At 36.8% G+C, this 18,948-nt stretch overlaps 1 protein-coding gene across 2 annotated transcripts in view; it reads left to right on the top strand.

Annotated features, from left to right (window-relative positions):
• Nucleotides 1-18,948, top strand: part of FAR2 (fatty acyl-CoA reductase 2) — a 189,844-nt gene that overhangs the window by 135,112 nt on the left and 35,784 nt on the right. For both annotated transcript variants that reach the window (XM_003828833.5, XM_034936107.3), the window contains 2 exons: nucleotides 11,096-11,271; nucleotides 14,518-14,697. In XM_003828833.5, the coding sequence (XP_003828881.1) occupies nucleotides 11,096-11,271; nucleotides 14,518-14,697 (356 nt within the window). The remainder of the gene's footprint in view (nucleotides 1-11,095; nucleotides 11,272-14,517; nucleotides 14,698-18,948) is intronic.

Genomic DNA, 18,948 nt, shown 5'->3' with positions numbered 1-18,948 from the left:
AAGTGTCAAGCAATAAAGAAGAGTTTGGATTTATCTTTAACACTGTCTTCATGTCACTCGAGACTTTAATTTCAGCCAACTCTACTTCTAAAACCAACCTCTTATGCAATGATCCTGTCTGGGTCAGAGTTTCTTCTGGTAGGCATCAGATTCTGCAAATATTTATTATCTCATGTTAATCAAGTCCCCCTCTAGATTCTGCCATTTAACTTTAATGAGTTTGACACAAACAGAGTGATTTAATGCAGTTGTAACTTATTCCTAAGTAGGGCCTGGTATAGCTTTTAAGCAATACATCTCTCCAGTCACACATAATAATGAATGAATTCTAACTCACTGCAAGTACTACAGTGTTCCTGAAGGTAAATAAACCATGTCAGCTATGTGAGGCTTGGAAATTTTTTTTTAAAACATAGTAACCAAAAATGTTACCAGTTGGCCTTTGATTACAACTATATCCCCCAGGAAATGTGACCAAAAGGACATCTGTTCTATGTATCAAAATTCAGACATCTGCTTCATTCTTTTCCTTTTATGGTATGCATAGATATCACATCTGACTTCCAGTTTCCCTGCTGTCAAAAAGAAACAATTAAATGGGAGATGCTCTAGACAAAGGGATTTTAAAAAATCCATTGGCCACAGAGAACTAGAAGTGAAGAATCGAAAAAGAAGATTAATTTTCTTTCTTATTACTAAGTTTCTTAAGTATTTTCAGAGCACTTAAAGGGACATATCGGTGGGGGGAAAGTATATGAATTAATGGCAGGATTCTTGAGGACTTTCTCACAAAGATAATTAAAGTGTCACTCTAAGACAACAACCAGAGACACCACAAATAATGTATAGATATTTTTATTGTAGTATTACTTATAGTAAACTTGGATCCAATTTAAATGTTCCACAATAGAGGAATGACTAAATAAACAATATATACAAGTGTTAGACAAGTATTCAGGCATTAAGAATCATGTTTTATAAAATAGTAAATGACACAAAAAGCCTTGTAATATATTGGTGCAAAAACAGATGCAAAACTATATTCAGTATAATCTCAACTATTAGCCCTAAATGTTGTTGTGATCTTGGATTACAATTTTTTTGCATTTTCAAATTTTCAAATTAGAATTATGATTATGCTACTTCTATGGTAAGGAAAAATTACCCTTTATAATAATGAAAAAATAAGAACAGTAATCTTCTATCTTCCACATTTTCCAAATACGATGAACACATTACACTTTTACAGTGGAAGAAAAGAAACACCTATCTTGTAAAGTAGTAAATCAGAATAAAGCAGAAATCAATCATGAATTTACAAAATTATGTCATCAAGTATAAGTTCAGTTCATTTTTAGTTTTGAAACTGTTTATCAAAATTAAATAGTTTGACTTATTTTTATTAGAAATATGATTCTAAGTATTCAACATTGCTTTTTTAAAAATTATCATCTAGTTTTTCATAAAATCTGAGGAGCTGCTAGGTAAATTTCGCACACCAAATTTCATGTGTTGAAATGTGAACATGCTCACCACAGACCAAGGGTTTCTGAGCTGCTGTTTCATCTCTTACTTATGGAAAATATGCTCATGTAATTATGAACCTATCAGCTTTTCATTGTGTCAAAAGCAAATGTAGATAGTGCAATTGATATTTTAGCTTTATTATTGTCTTAAATATGTCTTGGCTTAAAAAGACATGGATGGCTTTTCCCCACTATACCAGATAATGAGTTGCAAATAAATCATTCAGTAGTAAAGTTCAAAGAAATGTTGAAAGCATTTCGAGTTTCCTAGTGTCTTACCGATATGTTTCTTTTTACAACAACCATGTCCCACGTCTATCTGTTTAGGATCTTAAATTGCTAATAATCTACTCTCAATAATTCCTTAAGAAAACATTGAAAGGACAATATCTATACCAAGGGAATAAAACCCTAAGTAGTAGAAATTATTAAAAGCGATGTAGCTACTTAGGAATCAGTGTGAGCTCAGACACTGAAAAATGTATCATTGAGATAATACCAAAAATGGTCAACCTTTTCCTGTTAAGTTATAGTAAAGTATATAGTTTGAGTACTTAGTATATAAGAGAAGAGTTAGAATGAGATTGTACCAGGTTGAGAATTCCTCATCCGAGAAGACCAGACAAAATTCAAGGTTTTTAGAGAGGGACTATCTTGAATGATATCACCAGTAAGTGGGTTTATAAACAAAGACAGAGCTAGGCAGGTTGCACTGGATCCTTCAAACCAGTTTCTCTGGAAAAATCTGAATTACTCAATAAACCCTCAGTTGCCCCTGAGGTAAATCAACTTTGAAATACAGTAGAGAACTCTGGGTGATAAATCACGCAGGGTTACACACTGGGTCCACAGTTCACAGAACATGATTAGATTTAAGACAATAGAAGACAGGGACATTTTATGAACTAGTTTATTGAATTCTTTTGAGACTATCACTGTTTGGCAGTTCCCAGAAGGCTTAGATAAATTAATCTTTAAGAGGTAAGCAAATTAACTTCAAACTAAGAAAACAAAAACAAAACAAAAAACTTTGAATTAGAAAACATCTTCAAAGAAAAGCCCACCAATGAAAGAAGCACACAGTAGAAGCATTACTGTTTTTTTTGTTGTTGTTTTTTGTTTTTTTTTGAGATGGAGTCTCGCTCTGTCGCCCAGGCTGGAGTGCAGTGGTGCGATCTCGGCTCACTGCAAGCTCCGCCTCCCGGGTTCACGCCATTCTCCTGCCTCAGCCTCCCGAGTAGCTGGGACTACAGGCGCCCGCCACCACGCCCGGCTAATTTTTTGTATTTTTAGTAGAGGCGGGGTTTCACCGTGTTAGCCAGGATGGTCTCGATCTCCTGACCTCATGATCTGCCCGCCTCTGCCTCCCAAAGTGCTGGGATTACAGGCGTGAGCCACCGCGCCCGGCCGCATTACTGTTACTTTCTAAGTTTCTTGTTAATTTTCAGACTCTTTTGTAGGGAAAAAAAAGTGTGTCCATGCTTGCCCCGGGCTTCGCTGTATAAAAGCTGCTTGTTCTCAACTTCCAAAAATGAATTTCTGATTGACATTAATGATTCTGTTAAATCTCTACATAAGGCAAAGGCAATTGGAAACATTTGCATTAAAACTTCCAAAATTGGAAATATTTGCATTTAAACTTCCAAAGCCAGTTGTGTTCCATTACTGTTTTTCCCCCCGCCCCTCCAAAGGACTAAGAAACTATCCCACAAAAAGCAAGAGGCCTCTAGTGTAAGTAGTTTTCAGTTTTCCTGTTACTCAAGTCAGATCAGCTGAAGGATGTTCAACCTCTCCCCTGCAGGCCATTTACTTTAAGGAAGGAAGGAAGGGAGGAAGGGAAGAAGGAAGGGAGGGAAGGAGGGAAGGAAGGAAGGAAAAAAATCTCTTCCAATCACATTAAGTCTTTTTCTTAAAAGCTTCAAATTGGCCGGGCTTGGTGGCTCATGCCTGTAATCCCAGCACTTTGGGAGGTCGAGGCAGACCACAAGGTGAGGAGATCGAGACCATTCTGGCCAACATAATGAAACCCCGTCTCTACTAAAAATACAAAAATTAGCTGGGTGTAGTGGCACGTGCCTGTAGTCCCAGCTACTTGGGAGGCTGATGCAGGAGAATCACTTGAACCTGGGAGGTGGAGGTTGGAGTGAGCCGAGATCACACCACTGCACTCCAGCCTGGTGACAGAGCTTCAGTCTTAAAAAAAAGCTTCAAATTGCCCATACTAATTTCATTAAAAAAAGTTACCAAGCCATGAGGTTCAACATGATTTTGGCATACATTTTGTTCTTCAAGTATCTGGATCACAGGATAAAATCAGAAACGTTGGCATGACCCAACACACACACAGACACACACACACACACACACACACACACACACAACACAGCTTTCTGATCAGCAGTTTTTGGAAATGGAGTATTGCTGTGGAAGTAGAAAGGGAATTTTCCTATTATTAGGGACCTACAAAGCGGTAGGCACTATGACAAACATCTGACTTTCATTACACGAATCCTCAGAAATCTCTGCAGTATGCCTATTCCTACATCACAGATGAGATACAGTTGTCATCTCTCCAAGGTTATGTAATTTGTGCCAAGTGATACAGCAAAATTGGAATGCAGGTCTCTAATCTCTTAAGTCCATACTTTCCCTATTGTACTGCATTGCCTCCCCTAGGAAATTTCTTCCTCGATGACAATATCATGAGGAAAGTGAAACTATTGCTTGCCATTTCTGAGTTAATATCAGTGTTTTTTCCATCCTCTAGCATGGATAATGCAGAGATGCCACCAGTTCTGTTGGAGAGTAGAAATAATCTTAAGTTTGGTCTCCATCTTCCTAGCCACCCTAGCTCTTTTCCTGCAAGAAACAATTCTCAAAGGACTGTGAAATTGATCTTTGGTGTGGGGAAAAGAAAACATAAGATGATGAATCAAACACTGTGTTGCCTTTAGCATTTATTGTAGAATATTATGTAAAGTGAACTAAAATTTTGTTAAATACAAAATTGTCTTTAAGAATAGCATAATATATGCTTAAATCTCTGAGGTCACAGAATACGATTTTAAGTGCAAAACTGTCTTTAAGAACAGCAAAATATATGCTTAATTCTCTGAGGTCACAGAATACGATTTTTAAATGCAAAATTGTCTTTAAGAACAGCATAATATATGCTTAATTCTCTGAGGTCACAGAATACGATAGTCAGGTCGTTGGCATTTTAGATAAATATGCAAAAACACAATGACCCAGAGAGGTAAGTAACTTGCCCCAGTCACATAGCAAATCAATGGCAGAATCAGAATTCAAATATAGTCTTTCATGACTCCTAAGGGCCTGAGCTCTTTCCAATACACCAATGGTTCTCAACTTCAGGGTGTATCAGAATTACTAGAGACCATGTTCAAAGAAAAGATAGATGCCCAAGCTTGGACTAATAACTGTTGAATGAGAATCTTCAGGGTCAGGACATAGGTTTGTTTGTTTGAGCAACTTCCTGGGCAACCCTGCTATATGCCGAATTTTGACAGCCATACTACTACACCATGCTGCCTTATGGCGTTATAGAAACGGTCTTCGCTAAAGCACTAAAAACTTCTAGATTAATTCTTTACATCTTCTGAGAGTTACTAGTGAACTAGCAATAATTTTAACATTTTGTGAATTTTTGTTAATCTGTACATTGGGTATAATGGTTTTTGCTTAAATTAATGAACTTATTTGTGTTTAATTGTTTTCAACTTAAAGCTAATTTGCAGAATTCATTGATTTGTTTTTACTCAGCACTCTAAAAATTCTCTAAAAAAAATTACAGTGTCTCTTTCACCTTGGGACACCAAATATTCCACAGAGATTGCCCCTTAGTTTAAGTAACCTTACTCATTTATTTTCCAAAAAAAAATTAAGCAAATTTTGGTGGGTTATTGGGACTACATAATATAGTTATTTTTGAAGAGAAAGACTTTTTGAAGAGAAAGACGTAGTAAAATGATTAAAGATCAAAGATTCTCATGATTAGAAAAGATTTGATTACCTTCAATGAGCCCCAGGAAGTAGAGGGCAACTCTCCTGTGGATACTTACAAAATGAGGTCATGTGGCTAACTAGTTCATTGTAAGAGACCATGTTAAAGGCCTCTGGATTGTTTCAAAAGCATCATATAAATGTAATGCCCCCAGCCCAATTCCTACTTCTAATAAAAATGCAGTCTTGGTGTCTGACTACAGAAGTCATACCCAAGGAGTTTATTTAAACCAGACAAATTTTTTTTCTGGTTTTCTCTTTCTGCTGAATTTTCTTACTTAAGAGTTTGCAGTTTCTCTGTTGCCTCTGGGCTACAAGTAACTATTCATATAATTAGAAGAGTATCTTATGTTTAAAAACAAATTAAGGAGAGAAATACTTGCCTGTGTAATGGCAAATCAATGGAACACTCCCAAAGTTTCCAATCTGAAATGCTTAGATCACCTTTCAGCTGTATCTTTCAGTGACCACAGAAATGTGTCCTACTCTTGTAAAGAACAAGGTTTCCTAAAATGGATCAACAGCAATCCCTCTGCTTGAGTTTTGATGATGGTGAGCAGCTTTCCAACTATTTACCTCTCAGTCTTGTGCCATCAAGTAGAGAATATGAGTTTATGCAATGAGAAGAAACAGGATAAGCTCTTAGAATTTAAAATAATTATATTGTTCTTTATTGGTGGGCTTTCAATGAAATTTCTGAAATTATGTTTTTTCTTTACTCATTTTGATTTTATCTATTTTTCTTACTTTAATCTCTCACATTAGCAACAAACACACCAAAAAGAAAATTTTTTTTAGAAGAGCTGGTGCTTATCCAGGTTCCATTTGCACCATTTCATCTTGTCCCTTCAGTCTTGTCATTATTATAAAAATAGAAGGTCTGCTATAAAGACTGGAGAAATCACATTACTTCAAGCTCCCACTGGCAGTTAATATAGAGGACTCAGGAAACACTTGTGTCCTCGTTTAGCAGTCGCTATCTGCTATCTCTCATCACAGTCATACAAACTTCAGGAATCAGGCTTCCATTCTATTGTAGTAATAGTTCTATTACTGATCTTACAGGAATTAATTTTAATTCAATAAGCAAAATTTGAGTCTTTTCAATGAATGGCATACTGTCAGGCATAAAGAGATGAATAAGAATCAAGGAGTTTACAAAGAAATTTTTTAAAAAGCCTTTAAAATAGCCACACATAAAATTAAATACCTAGGAATTAACTTGACCAGAGAAGTGAAAGATCTCTATAATGAAAACTATAAAACACTGATGAATGAAATTGAAGAGGACACCAAAAACTAGAAAAGTATTCCATGTTCATGGATTAGAAGAATCAATATTGTTAAAATGTCCATACTACCATCCAAAGCAGTGTACAGATTCAGTGCAATCCTTATCAAAATATCAGTAACATTATTCATAGAAATAGAAAAAAAATCCTAAAATTTATATGGAACCGCAAAAGACTGAGAATAGCCAAAGCTAACCTGAGCAAAAAAGAATAAAACTGGAGGAATCACATTACTTGACTTCAAATTATACTACAAAGCTATGGTAACCAAAATAGCATGGTACCAGCATAAAAACAGACACACAGACCAATAGAACAGAATAGAGAACTCAGAAAAAAATCCACACACCTACAATGAACTCTTTTGACAAAGGTGCCAAGAATATACACTGCAGAAAAGACAGCCTCTTCAATAAATGGTGTTGGGAAAACGATATCCAGATACAGCAGAATGAAACTAGACCTCTATCTCTCTCCATATACAAAAATCAAATCAAAATGGATTAAAGACTTAAATCTAAGACTTCAAACTATGAAACTACTACAAGAAAACATTTGGGAAAATCTCCAGGACGTTGGTCTGGGCAAAAATTTATTGAGCAATACCCCACAAGCACAGGCAACCAAAGCAAGAATGGACAAATGGGATCACATCAAGTTAAAAAGCTTCTACACAGCAAAGGATACAATCAACAAAGTGAAGAGACAAGCCACAGAATGGGGGGAAATATTTGCAAACAACCTATCTGATAAAGGATTAATAACCAGAATACATAAGGAGCTCAAACAACTATACAGTAAAAAGTATAATAATCCGATCAAAAAATGAGCAAAATATTTGAATAACCATTTCTCAAAAGAAGACATACAAAAGACAAACAGGCATATAAAAAGGTGCTCAACATCACTGATCATTAGACATGCAAATCAAAACTACAATGAGATATTATTTCACCCCAGTTAAAATGGCTTATATCCAAAAGATAGGCAATAAAAAATGCTGTCAATGATGTGGAGCAAAAGGAACCCTCATATGCTGTTGGTGGGAATGTAAATTAGTACAACCACTACAGAGAACAGTTTGCATGTTCCTCAAAAAACAATAGAAATACCATATGGGCCAGGTGTGGTGGCTCATGCCTGTAATCCCAGCACTTTGGGAGGCCGAGACGGGTGGATCACTGGAGGTCAGGAGTTCAAGATCAGCCTGGCCAATGTAGCGAAACCCCATCTCTACTAAAAATACAAAAATTAGCCAGACATGGTGGTGCGTACTTGTAATCCCAGCTACTCAGGAGGCTGAGGCAAGAGAATCACTTGAACTCGGAAGGTGAAGGTTGTAGTGAGCCAAGATTGTGCCACTGCACTCCAGCCTGGGTGACAGAGTGAGACTCTGTCTGAGAAAAAAAAAAAAAGAAAGAAATACCATATGATCCAGCAGTCCCACTGCAAGGTATATACCCAACAAAAAGGAAATCAGTATCTCAAAGAGGTATCTGCACTCCCATATTTGTTGCAGTACTGCTCACACTAGCTAAGATTTGGAAGCCACCTAAGTGTCCATCAATAGATGAATGGATAAAGAAAATGTGGTACATATACACAATGGAGTACTACTCAGCCATCAAAAAGAATGGGATTCAGTCATTTGCAACAACATGGATGGAAATGGAGGTCATTATGCTAAGTGAAATGAACCAGGCACAGAAAGACAAACATTGCATGTTTTCACTTATTTGTCAGGTACAAAAATCAAAACAATTGAACTCATGGACATAAAGAGTAGAAGGATGGTTACCAGAGGCTGGGAAGGCAAGTGGGAAGGGGTAGATGGGAATGGTAAAGGGTGGCAAACAATAGAAGAATTAATAAGACCTACTATTTGATAGCACAATAGGGTGACTATAGTCAATAATAATGGTACATTTTAAAATAATTTAAAGAGTATAATTGGATTGCTTGTAACTCAAAGGATAAATGCTTGAAGGGATAGATACCCCCTTCTCCATGATGTGCTTATTTCATATAGCATACCTGTATAAAAACATCTCATGTACCCCATAAATATATATACCTACTATGTACCCACAGAAATTAAAGAAAAATAGAAAGAGTTTCCCTACAAAAGAAAAAAGAATCAAGGAGTTTACAAACTAGAGGGGGAAATATAAGCCCTGAATTTAAGAACAGACATGAATTTTTCAGAGTCAGTGTTTCCCAATTATGGTACCTGGACCATCAGATCCACCTGCAGAGGTGGTTAAGAAATACAATTTCCTAGGTTACACACAAAACTACTGAGCCAGGGTCTCTGAGGGTGGAATAAAGAAATAATTTTTAACCAGGTTCTTTGATTTTTCATGCCTACAGTTTGAAAGCTACTGATGCGAAGATTGCTCTGGGCAGTTATAAAGGGAAATGAGTTGTATGCAGTTATTCATCTGCAATTGTCCGTGTTTGCACTCTAAATGGAGAAATTCTCATCATTTGCATGCCTTAAAATCAGTTGGGGGACTTGGTGTGAAATACAGATTCCTGGGTGTGCCCTAGTAATTTCTTATTTAGTGGGTATGGGATGGGACCCAGGAATATACATTTTAATTATGCTACTAGTGATTCCAATGCAGTTCACTTTGTGGACAGCGTTATGAAAAGACCAAAACCACTAACCTGTTGGATTCCAGTTGGCTGCCATCTCTGTCACTCTATTCAGGACATGGCACTATTAAAGAGTATTATTTTAGAAGCTATAGGGGTATGGTGAGATTCCTGACAGGGCAAGTCCTATTATTAAGCAAGGCTAATGTAGTAAAATGGAATCCTCATTTAGCACTGTGGTTTGAATTGATGCAGCCAATTCATTGATTTATTTCAGTGGAACATTATCAACTACTATCTAAATCAGAAAACTCAGACTTTTAAAAAATTGTACTATGTTCATTCAGATATTCATTCTTGATTGAAAATACAATGCAACAGATACAACACAGATTGGAACATTATTTCCTAAAATTGTAATGATCTCCTGAAAAGTAATGCAAATATGGGATCTTGGTGCTGTTCAACGTTGCACAGGTTGTCTGAAAGTATAATATGGAATAGCAGTAACTTCTGTCTTTTAAAGTCATAAAAACCAAAGGCAAAAGAAAATCTAAATATGACTGCTTACATCATATGTAAGGAACCCCATTGTGAGAAGGGTGGATGCTGAAACCATCTCCTACTTCTTGCTTTCCAGTAGTCAGAAGTCTTCACAGGCCAAAGTGAAAGAGTCCACAGAACCCTAAGTAAATTTCTAGTGAATAAAATATATCATGTAGACTCAAAAAGAGTCTTCTCCAAATTCAGTTGTCAAAAAAGAGAAAATTATACAAATTTTAGATAAGCTTATCCAAAAATATTCAACATATGTTTGTTGTACAATTAACATTAACTATCAAGAGGGAAAACATCTGACTCTAGAAGAAAACATTTAGCATGCTTATGATTGATTAATATTAGAAAAACTGTTAAAGATCTTTCTGGAAGAGATGTACCCCAGGGTGTTTTTATTGGGTAATAAAAAGTTGATCTCAGGTAGTCAGAGAAATCATGTCTCATTTGTATCAGGCAAGAGCATGTTCAGAAGCCATTCTGAGGATTTAATGAAGATGACTAGGAAAGGGAAGAAATCCACATATTGATCTGGCAAGTTAACATATTTCAATTCTGTCTACCATTTTTCTGCACTGTAGGGCCAGCCTTTTCAGTGGTGTGTTACTGCAATTCTGAAGATAATTTGGAAGTTAGGTCAGTCCTCAATGCTTTTGACATCTGGGATTGATAAGGTTGATAAAGTGTCCTGGGCACATTCTCAACAAAGAGGTCATTCTGACTCTTCCAGAAAGATGTTTAACAGTTTTTCTAATATTAATCAATCAAGGGATCCTCCCATCTCAGCCTCCCAAGTAGTTGGGACTACAGGCACACACCACCATGCCTGGCTAATTTTTTGTATTTTTAGTAGAGACAGGTTTTTACCATGTTGCGCAGGCTGGTGTCGAACTCCTGGGCTCAAGTGATCTCCCTGCTTTGGCTTCCCAAAGTGCTGAGATTACAGGCATATGCCACCATGCCCAGCCAGATGTCTTGTTTAAGTAATGTTATTACAACTAAAACCAGTTTTTGAGTATAATTAAGCAGGTTGTTATAAACAAGAACAATGTGATAATGATGGTGCTATTTTTTGTATATTGATCTATATTTATGTTTCAGCTATTTGAGAAAGTCAAAGAAGTTTGTCCAAATGTGCATGAGAAGATCAGAGCTATTTATGCAGATCTCAATCAGAATGACTTTGCCATCAGCAAAGAGGACATGCAGGAGCTTCTCTCCTGTACAAACATAATATTTCACTGTGCAGCCACTGTACGCTTTGACGACACTCTCAGGTACATTCCCATTTCCCTCTCATGGCTTGTATACATATGTGTGCATGTAAATTTCTTCATAGTTTCTGTAAAAAAAAAAAAAAGAAATACACTCTAAACAAAAAAAACATACAAAGAAGCAAAACTCCTCCAAAATCCCACCATCTAGAAACAACCATTTACTATTGTGGAGAACATTCACTCCAATTTTTCTTTATGTATCTATGATTACATAGGTGTATGTTCAATTTTACTGGAAGAAAATGGCATCCTAGCAAGAAGGATATTTTGCAACCTGCTCAATTATATTTTTTGATATCTATCATTGTCAATAAATATTCTATTATAATTTGTAATGATTACATGACATTCCATTGTACATATATATAATATATTAAACCAGTTCTATGTCGGTGGACATTTGGATTGTTTTAATTTTTCACTATTATTAACAACACTGCAGTGAACATCTGTGTGCATGTATATTTTTCACCCCTTTGTGTGCTCTTCTTGAGATAAATTCCTAGAAGTACAATTATCAGATACATATCAGATGTACCCAGGTTATGAACAGTTTGCATTTTCACACATAATGCTAAATTGCTCTCCAAAAATGTGGTGTCCACTTACACTGTCTCTGTGCACATGAATGCTCATTTTTACAGTCACAAAATAATACTATAATTTTTAAATTATTTTAATGTTGCTAATAGGGTAATGGAAATGGTAGCACATGTTCTGATTTGTATTTCTTTGATGATTACAAAGGCTAATGATATTTAAATGCTTATTGGCATTTTGTTCTTTGTGAAATGCCTATTGATGTTCTTTGCCTATTTTTCTATTGAAACATTTTTTTCTTATTAAGACTTCTTGAAAGTTTCAGCACAGTAATTCTTAATTTTTTTTGTTGTTGTTGAGACAGTTTCGTTCTTGTTGCCCAAGTTGGAGTGCAATGGCAGGATCTTGGCTCACTGCAACCTCCGCCTCCTGGGTTCAAGCGATTCTCCTGCCTCAGCCTCCCGAGTAGTTGGGATTACGAGTGCCTGCCACCACGCTCGGCTAATACTTTTGTATTTTTAGTAGAGACGGGGTTTCATCATGTTGGCCAGGCTGGTCTCAAACTCCTGACCTCAGGTGATCCACCCGCCTTGGCCTCCCAAAGTGCTGGGATTACAGGCGTGAGCCACTGCGCCTGGCCATTAAATTCTTCATCTTTTATAAGGCTGAAACTATTTTAACAATTTATCAAATGTCTTTCAAGTCAATTATTTATGCAGTTATTTATAATTTCTCCTAGTATTTTTATGGTTTCATTTTTACATTTAGGTATTTGATCCATTTATAAAGTATTTACCTAGAAAGAGGAGTACGGGCCAATTCTGTAAGAAGAGTGATGCAGATGTGAAAGTAAAGCAGCTTTATTTTTTTTTTCTGCCACATGGTTAGTTTTTGAACAATATTTGTTAAATATTTTATTTTTACTCTTTATCTGATATAAAGCTCTTAAACTAAATTTCAGTTTTTCAACTATTTTGTTACATTAAATCAGGCTTTCACTTCCAGTACTGTATCATTTTAATTACTGTAATTTTTATTATATTAGAGCAAGCATACTCACAGCACTGTATTTTTTTCTTTGAGATGGAGTTTCGCTCTGTTGCCCAGGCTGGAGTGCAGTGGCGTGATCTTGGCTCACTGCAACCTCCACCTCCTGGGTTCAAGTGATTCTTTTGCCTCAGCCTCCCCATGTAGCTGGGACTACAGGCACGCATCACCATGCCTAGCTAATTTTTGTATTTTGGGTAGAGACGGGGTTTCACAATCATGGCCAGGCTGGTCTTGAACTCCTGACCTCAGGTGATCCGCCCACCTCGGCCTCCTAAAGTGCTGGGATTACAGGCGTGAGCCACCGTGCCCAGCCACACTTTCATTTTTATAGAATTTTCCTTACTGTTCTCTTTGCATATACTTCCTGATTAAATTTAAGATAATTTTGCCAGGTTTTTAAAAATCTTGGGAGTTTGATTAGAATTACCTTGTATATGTAGAATACTTTAAAAACATTTAGTATATTTAAAATATTCATTCTTCCTATCCAAGAACAATATATGTTTTCCCATTTTATTCAATTTTTTATTTGTTTTTTGTTATTACATATTCATTTATGATGAATTGGATATATTTTAAATGTTCAACTTTGGACATTTCTTCCCTTTTCTTCTCTAATTTTTGTTTATACACAGGCAGCTAGTGATTTTTTACGTAATTTTTATCAGTGGACACCTTACTGAATTATAGTACATTTCAGTGTTTTAAAAAGCTGCTTCTGTTTTCCATGTATGCAATTATATAATCCGACAGTAATTTTTGTGGCTGTCTTTTTAGTATCTATATCTGTTCTTTAATTTTATTTTTCTAATTAATTCCAAGGCTAGGACTTCAGAACAATGTTAAGTAGTAGTGTGATTGTAGGCATTATTCCTACCACTGACGTTACAAGCAGTGCTCCTAGCTTTTCACCATTAAGAATGATGTTGGCTAGCAAATTTAAATATATATTGCTTAATCATTTTATTCCTGTTCTAGTGAATTTGTTTAACTAAATTGGAAATGGAAATTAAATGTCATTTTAAACTTTTCAAAATACATATAGATTCTTATATAGTTTTTCTCATTTGAGTTAAATTAAATTAGTAAGTTTCCTGGTATTTGATAAACCATGTATTCCTGGAATGAACTATTTCATTGTTATCACATACTGTTTATATAGCTTTGCATTCTACTAGCTGCAATTTTAGATTTTGACATCAATTTTCATGTCTTGCCTGGATCTTTACAATAGCAAGTTACATTGCTCCTTTAAAAAATGTACTGTTGCTCCCCTCCAGTTTATTTATATTTTCCAACTTCTTCAGTTAGATGCTTAATTTACATGTTTGTGTTCTTTTAATGGCTGCCTATAGAAGCACCTTTATAAATTCAGAGTATTGTAATTCTTTTTCTGGTTGATTAGAACGAATTGTCCTCTAGGTATATGTACAGTGTGTCAGTGAATAGGATTTACGTGCACAAAACACATCATCACTACATAAAACATTCCGAGTATCACATAACTGTGTAGCCATGACCCATCCTTCTCTTCCTGGTGTTTTGGTGCGGCCACCAAAATCTGATAGGTATGCCAGTTATTGGAGTAGGTGCAGTTATAGCAAGGCATGATACTGACTTACTTCATTGTATTTCCTTCTGCTTAATCTTCTCTAGACATGCTGTGCAACTTAACGTCACTGCCACCCGGCAGCTCTTGCTTATGGCTAGTCAGATGCCAAAGCTGGAAGCCTTTATACATATCTCTACTGCCTATTCAAATTGTAACCTGAAGCACATCGATGAAGTTATCTATCCGTGCCCTGTGGAGCCAAAAAAAATCATTGATTCCCTTGAGTAAGTTGGTCTAATAAAGGGATCAAGGGGCGGGTAGAATAAGTTCCTTTGTTCTCTTTGATTCTTTGTAGCTATTAATGAGATGATGAAGTCAAACACTTTTGAAGCAAAATGTTTTGAAACGGTGCTAGCCTTAGCTACCTTGTCCCTGCTAGTTCTGGTGGGGAATATACTGCTAAAAGAGAAGGGGGATAGAAAATTCTTAAACATTTTGTGGAATTGCGTAGCATTGCATGAGGTACTTGGGAATACTATACATAGAAGTTGTTTCTCACTTCTTAATGAACTTAGCATTGTCACTGGATAAAGCAAGTATAACGTATAGTATAAAAGTTCAGAAGAAAAATTTCTGATTCAGACTGACGTGAGTTTGGCAAAGCTCCACCAGTAACTACCTGTGTGACTGAGCAAATCCCTTGCCCTCTCTGAGCCCCAAGTCCTTCATTTGTAAAATGGGCCCATTTTATAGTTGTGAGGTTGAAAAAAGTTATATAAAACACTTATTGAAGTGCTAGGGAGTATTTAACAGCACTTAATCAAATAATTCATAAAAAAGAACTAGAGGCTGGGCGTGGTGGCTCACGCCTGTAATCCCAGCACTTTGGGAGGCTGAGGCAGGTGGATCACCTGAGGCCAAGAGTTCAAGACCAGCCTAAAATACAAAAATTAGCTGGATGTGGTGGCAGGCGCCTGTAATACCAGGTACTTGGGAGGCTGAGGCAGGAGAATCACTTGAACCTGGGGAGAATCGCTTGAACCTGGGAGGCAGAGGTTGCAATGAGCCGAGATTGTGCCGTTGCACTCCAGCCTGGGCAACAAGAGTGAAACTCCGTCTCAAAAAAAAAAAAACAAACAAAAAAAACTAATGAAGAATAAGAATTGCTCCAAGATCTGGCAGAAGGTGACAGTCTCTTGACTTATTTGGCTGAGACACACTTTCCTTACTGTCCTAGGATGCAAGAGAAATAATGTCTAGGATTTTTCTCTTCTTGCCAACGAGCAGAAACCACTTTCATCTTAAAACACAGCTCAGGTCTTAGAATAAGTTTGTTTTCTGCTTCTTTATTCTTCTGCTCCATTTTACTAAGTTTACCTTGTTTTTTTTTTTTTAACTCTATATAAAAAGTATTACAGCAGAAAAATGGACTATTTCACAATGAATTTGTCACATTATAATTTTATATAATACTGTATTTATATTTAATATATACTCTTTAAAAAGTTTTAGCTAAATCAAGAGTTCATTACCTTCAGGGCAAACATTTTTATCTCCTCCAGCTCTGAGAATAGATATTTTTGTCTGTCATGTAAAAATATCCAGGACAAAGAAGAATGAAAGTCATCTAAAGGATCTGGAGGTTAAAGTTGCTAATAAATGGAGGTTTGCTAAATTGGTACAGAGAAAAATTTTCGAGTGCAGAGTTCATCAGGATAGTGGGAGAAAAAGCAGGTGTATTCTGAGGCCCAAAGTCTAGACAATAAAGTATGTTTAAAGCCTCAGAGCATTTTCAGGATGGAATTGGTTTCTGTCAGTTACCCTCTTACGGTGTTGTCTCTTGGTAAATGTGATGTTTTCATATTTGATATGTCCAGGAGAGGGGCAGACCCCTTTTGATTCCAGACTGTTTCCTGGGACTTTCTCCACTGCTGATCTCTCTAACACCTGACAGGTCATAGTGCAATTTGAGGTAGCAAAAGAGCCTGAGAGTTCATCAGAGAAAAGAAGTAAGAGGCCAGGTGTGTTGGCTTATGCCTGTAATCCCAGCACTTTGGGAGGCCGAGGTGGGTGGATCACCCGAGGTCAGGAGTTCGAGACCAGCCTGACCAACATGGTGAAACCCTGTCTCTACTAAATACAAAAAATTAGCTCAGTGTGGTGGCACATGCCTGTAATCTCAGCTACTCGGGAGGCTGAGGCAGTAGAATTGCTTGAATCCAGGAGGTGGAGGTTGCAGTGAGCTGAGATTGCACCATTGCACCCCAGCCTGGGCAACAAGAGCAAAACTTTGTCTCAAAAAAAAAAAAAAAGAAAGAAAAAGAAAAGAAAAGAAGTAAGAGTTCACCCATAGTGAAGGGCTTCTCTAGGTATTCCATACCACTTCCTCCCAAACTATATCCAGACACTAAATACCCCTAGGTTTCAAAGAAGAATAAACTCACCTCCCAGAGGAAGAGCTGATTTATCTTCAGGCATTCAGCACTTTCCATCCTCCCTCAAGTATATGTCAACCAGACAAGGCAGGTAATTGCTACATGATTTATGAACAAACTGCAACTGACATTTGTACAGAATTTTTAACCTCCATCTGTCATTTACTGCTCTCCAAGGATAACAATTATTTAAGCAACTAATTAGAACTAGGAATGAAATTATTTTATCTCAACAGATAAATTTTGGGTGCAATTAAGGAACTAAGTTTTTTAAAAAAATAGAGAAAAGTCATACTTATTATTTGCTAATTCAAAATTAATTAGGACATCCAGGACCACCTATCCAGCCTCATCTCTCTCAGTCCTCCCCTTACTTTCATGCTGCAGTCACAAAGAAGTAAGGCCTTCCCTCCTCATACTCTGCCTGCCTTTGCACTCGAAACTCTGTTTGTCCCTAGAGCTTATCACAAAGAAGTAAGGCCTTCCCTCCTCATACTCTGCCTGCCTTTGCACTCGAAACTCTGTTTGTCCCTAGAGCTTATTTCCCCTGCTGCTTCACCTGGTTAATTCTTACTCAGATATCAAGGCTCCCCAGCGAAGCTCTCTGGCTTAGGCACCCTTCCCAAGTGCTCCCATAGTACCCAGTGTTCAGCTGTATTATTGCTTGTAACACAGGTCATTCTGAATGTCTGGTTGCTTATCTACATTCTACATTAGACAATGAGCTTCTCAACAGAAGAGAATATTTCTTGCTCGTCTTTGCATCTCCAGCTAGGGACTCAATGCTCGCTGAATGAATGAAAAGCTTTTGGTGGCATAGACGATTATTGTTCATACTGTTTTGACTGTTTTTGTTTGTTTTGACTGAAGCAAGAATAGATGACAGAATTCTCTAACAAGCTGATATTTTGGGATGCAGAAGTCTTATGTATAAAATATCTATCCATATCCCCACATCTTACCCTTGTTTCTGGTTGTTCATTTTTTACTTCTTAAACTTTGAATGAAACCTATATGTTAACTTTTGAATAGCACTTTAAATAAAACCCAGCAACCCCTCACCAACTATACCATGATCTACGACTATTTCAACAACTCCTATACCAGATGGAATTTTTGGAAGTTTTAGAATAACAACATTAAAAATCATTCTGAATAAATATCAATTCACCTAAATCCAGGTTTAGTTTCTTTGTTTTAGGAAAATACTTTGTTTCTTTGAGTAATTCTCTATTTAGTAATTGGTCTGTGTTAAAATGGAATTATTTTCCAAGGTTTTTAGGTTTCTATTTCCCCTGGGAGTTTTTCTTTCTTTCAGTGCAACAGAGAAATGCCTGGGGGAAAGTTGTTGTTGTTGTTGTTGTTGTTGTTGTTGTTGTTGTTGTTAACAGTAACTTCAAGGGGTCTAGTGGCTGCCATTGCTCTTAGTAGTTCAGCAGTTCTTATTTATTTATTTATAAGGAACCAGGCGTTAGACAACAAGATGATCTTGAAGCTGTACTCTTGGCATTATATTCTCAAGAAAATCACCATGACGATGTAAAATGAAACTTTATTTTTCCAGAAAATCAGTTGAATGGGAATTCCAGTTCTGGGAAATAAAGAAGGATATGCATTTTTGGCCCGGACCTTTCCTGTTTGCTTGGGCAGCAGTGGTACTGCTCAGTGTTGTTAATAATGGGACTGTGAACTTGAACCCCATGCTTACATCCTGGTCCCAAACTTTGCAGGCCTAAAGTCTCTGCTCATTCAGCTCCCCCCATTTTCTATCCGTCCTGTGTGCTGAGACTGTCAGGCCTGAGCTCCCTTTCTTTAGCCCCTATCTAAAAACTTTTAGCATTACCTTGGCCCTGAAATATTCCAGAAAGATGAAGTTAGTACAAAAACTTTAGCACATTAGCATAAATATATTTTTTAAATAACTTAAATCAGGAGTTAATGCTTTTAATGAGTATGACAAGCCTGGCCATTAATCAGTGTTAAGCGACTCATTTTCCTGCCTCTTATATCTGTAGTTGTCTTCTGCCCCTCATCCCAGCCACCGGTTCCCATTCTGACTCAGCTCTACTTTCATATTGCCAGCTTCTGCCTAGTTGGTAT

Source organism: Pan paniscus, chromosome 10 (genome assembly GCF_029289425.2).
Source record: "Pan paniscus chromosome 10, NHGRI_mPanPan1-v2.0_pri, whole genome shotgun sequence".
Classification (NCBI taxonomy): domain Eukaryota; kingdom Metazoa; phylum Chordata; class Mammalia; order Primates; family Hominidae; genus Pan; species Pan paniscus.
The sequence above is the reverse complement of the archived record's forward strand: the minus strand, read 5'-3'. Positions and strand labels throughout refer to the sequence as shown.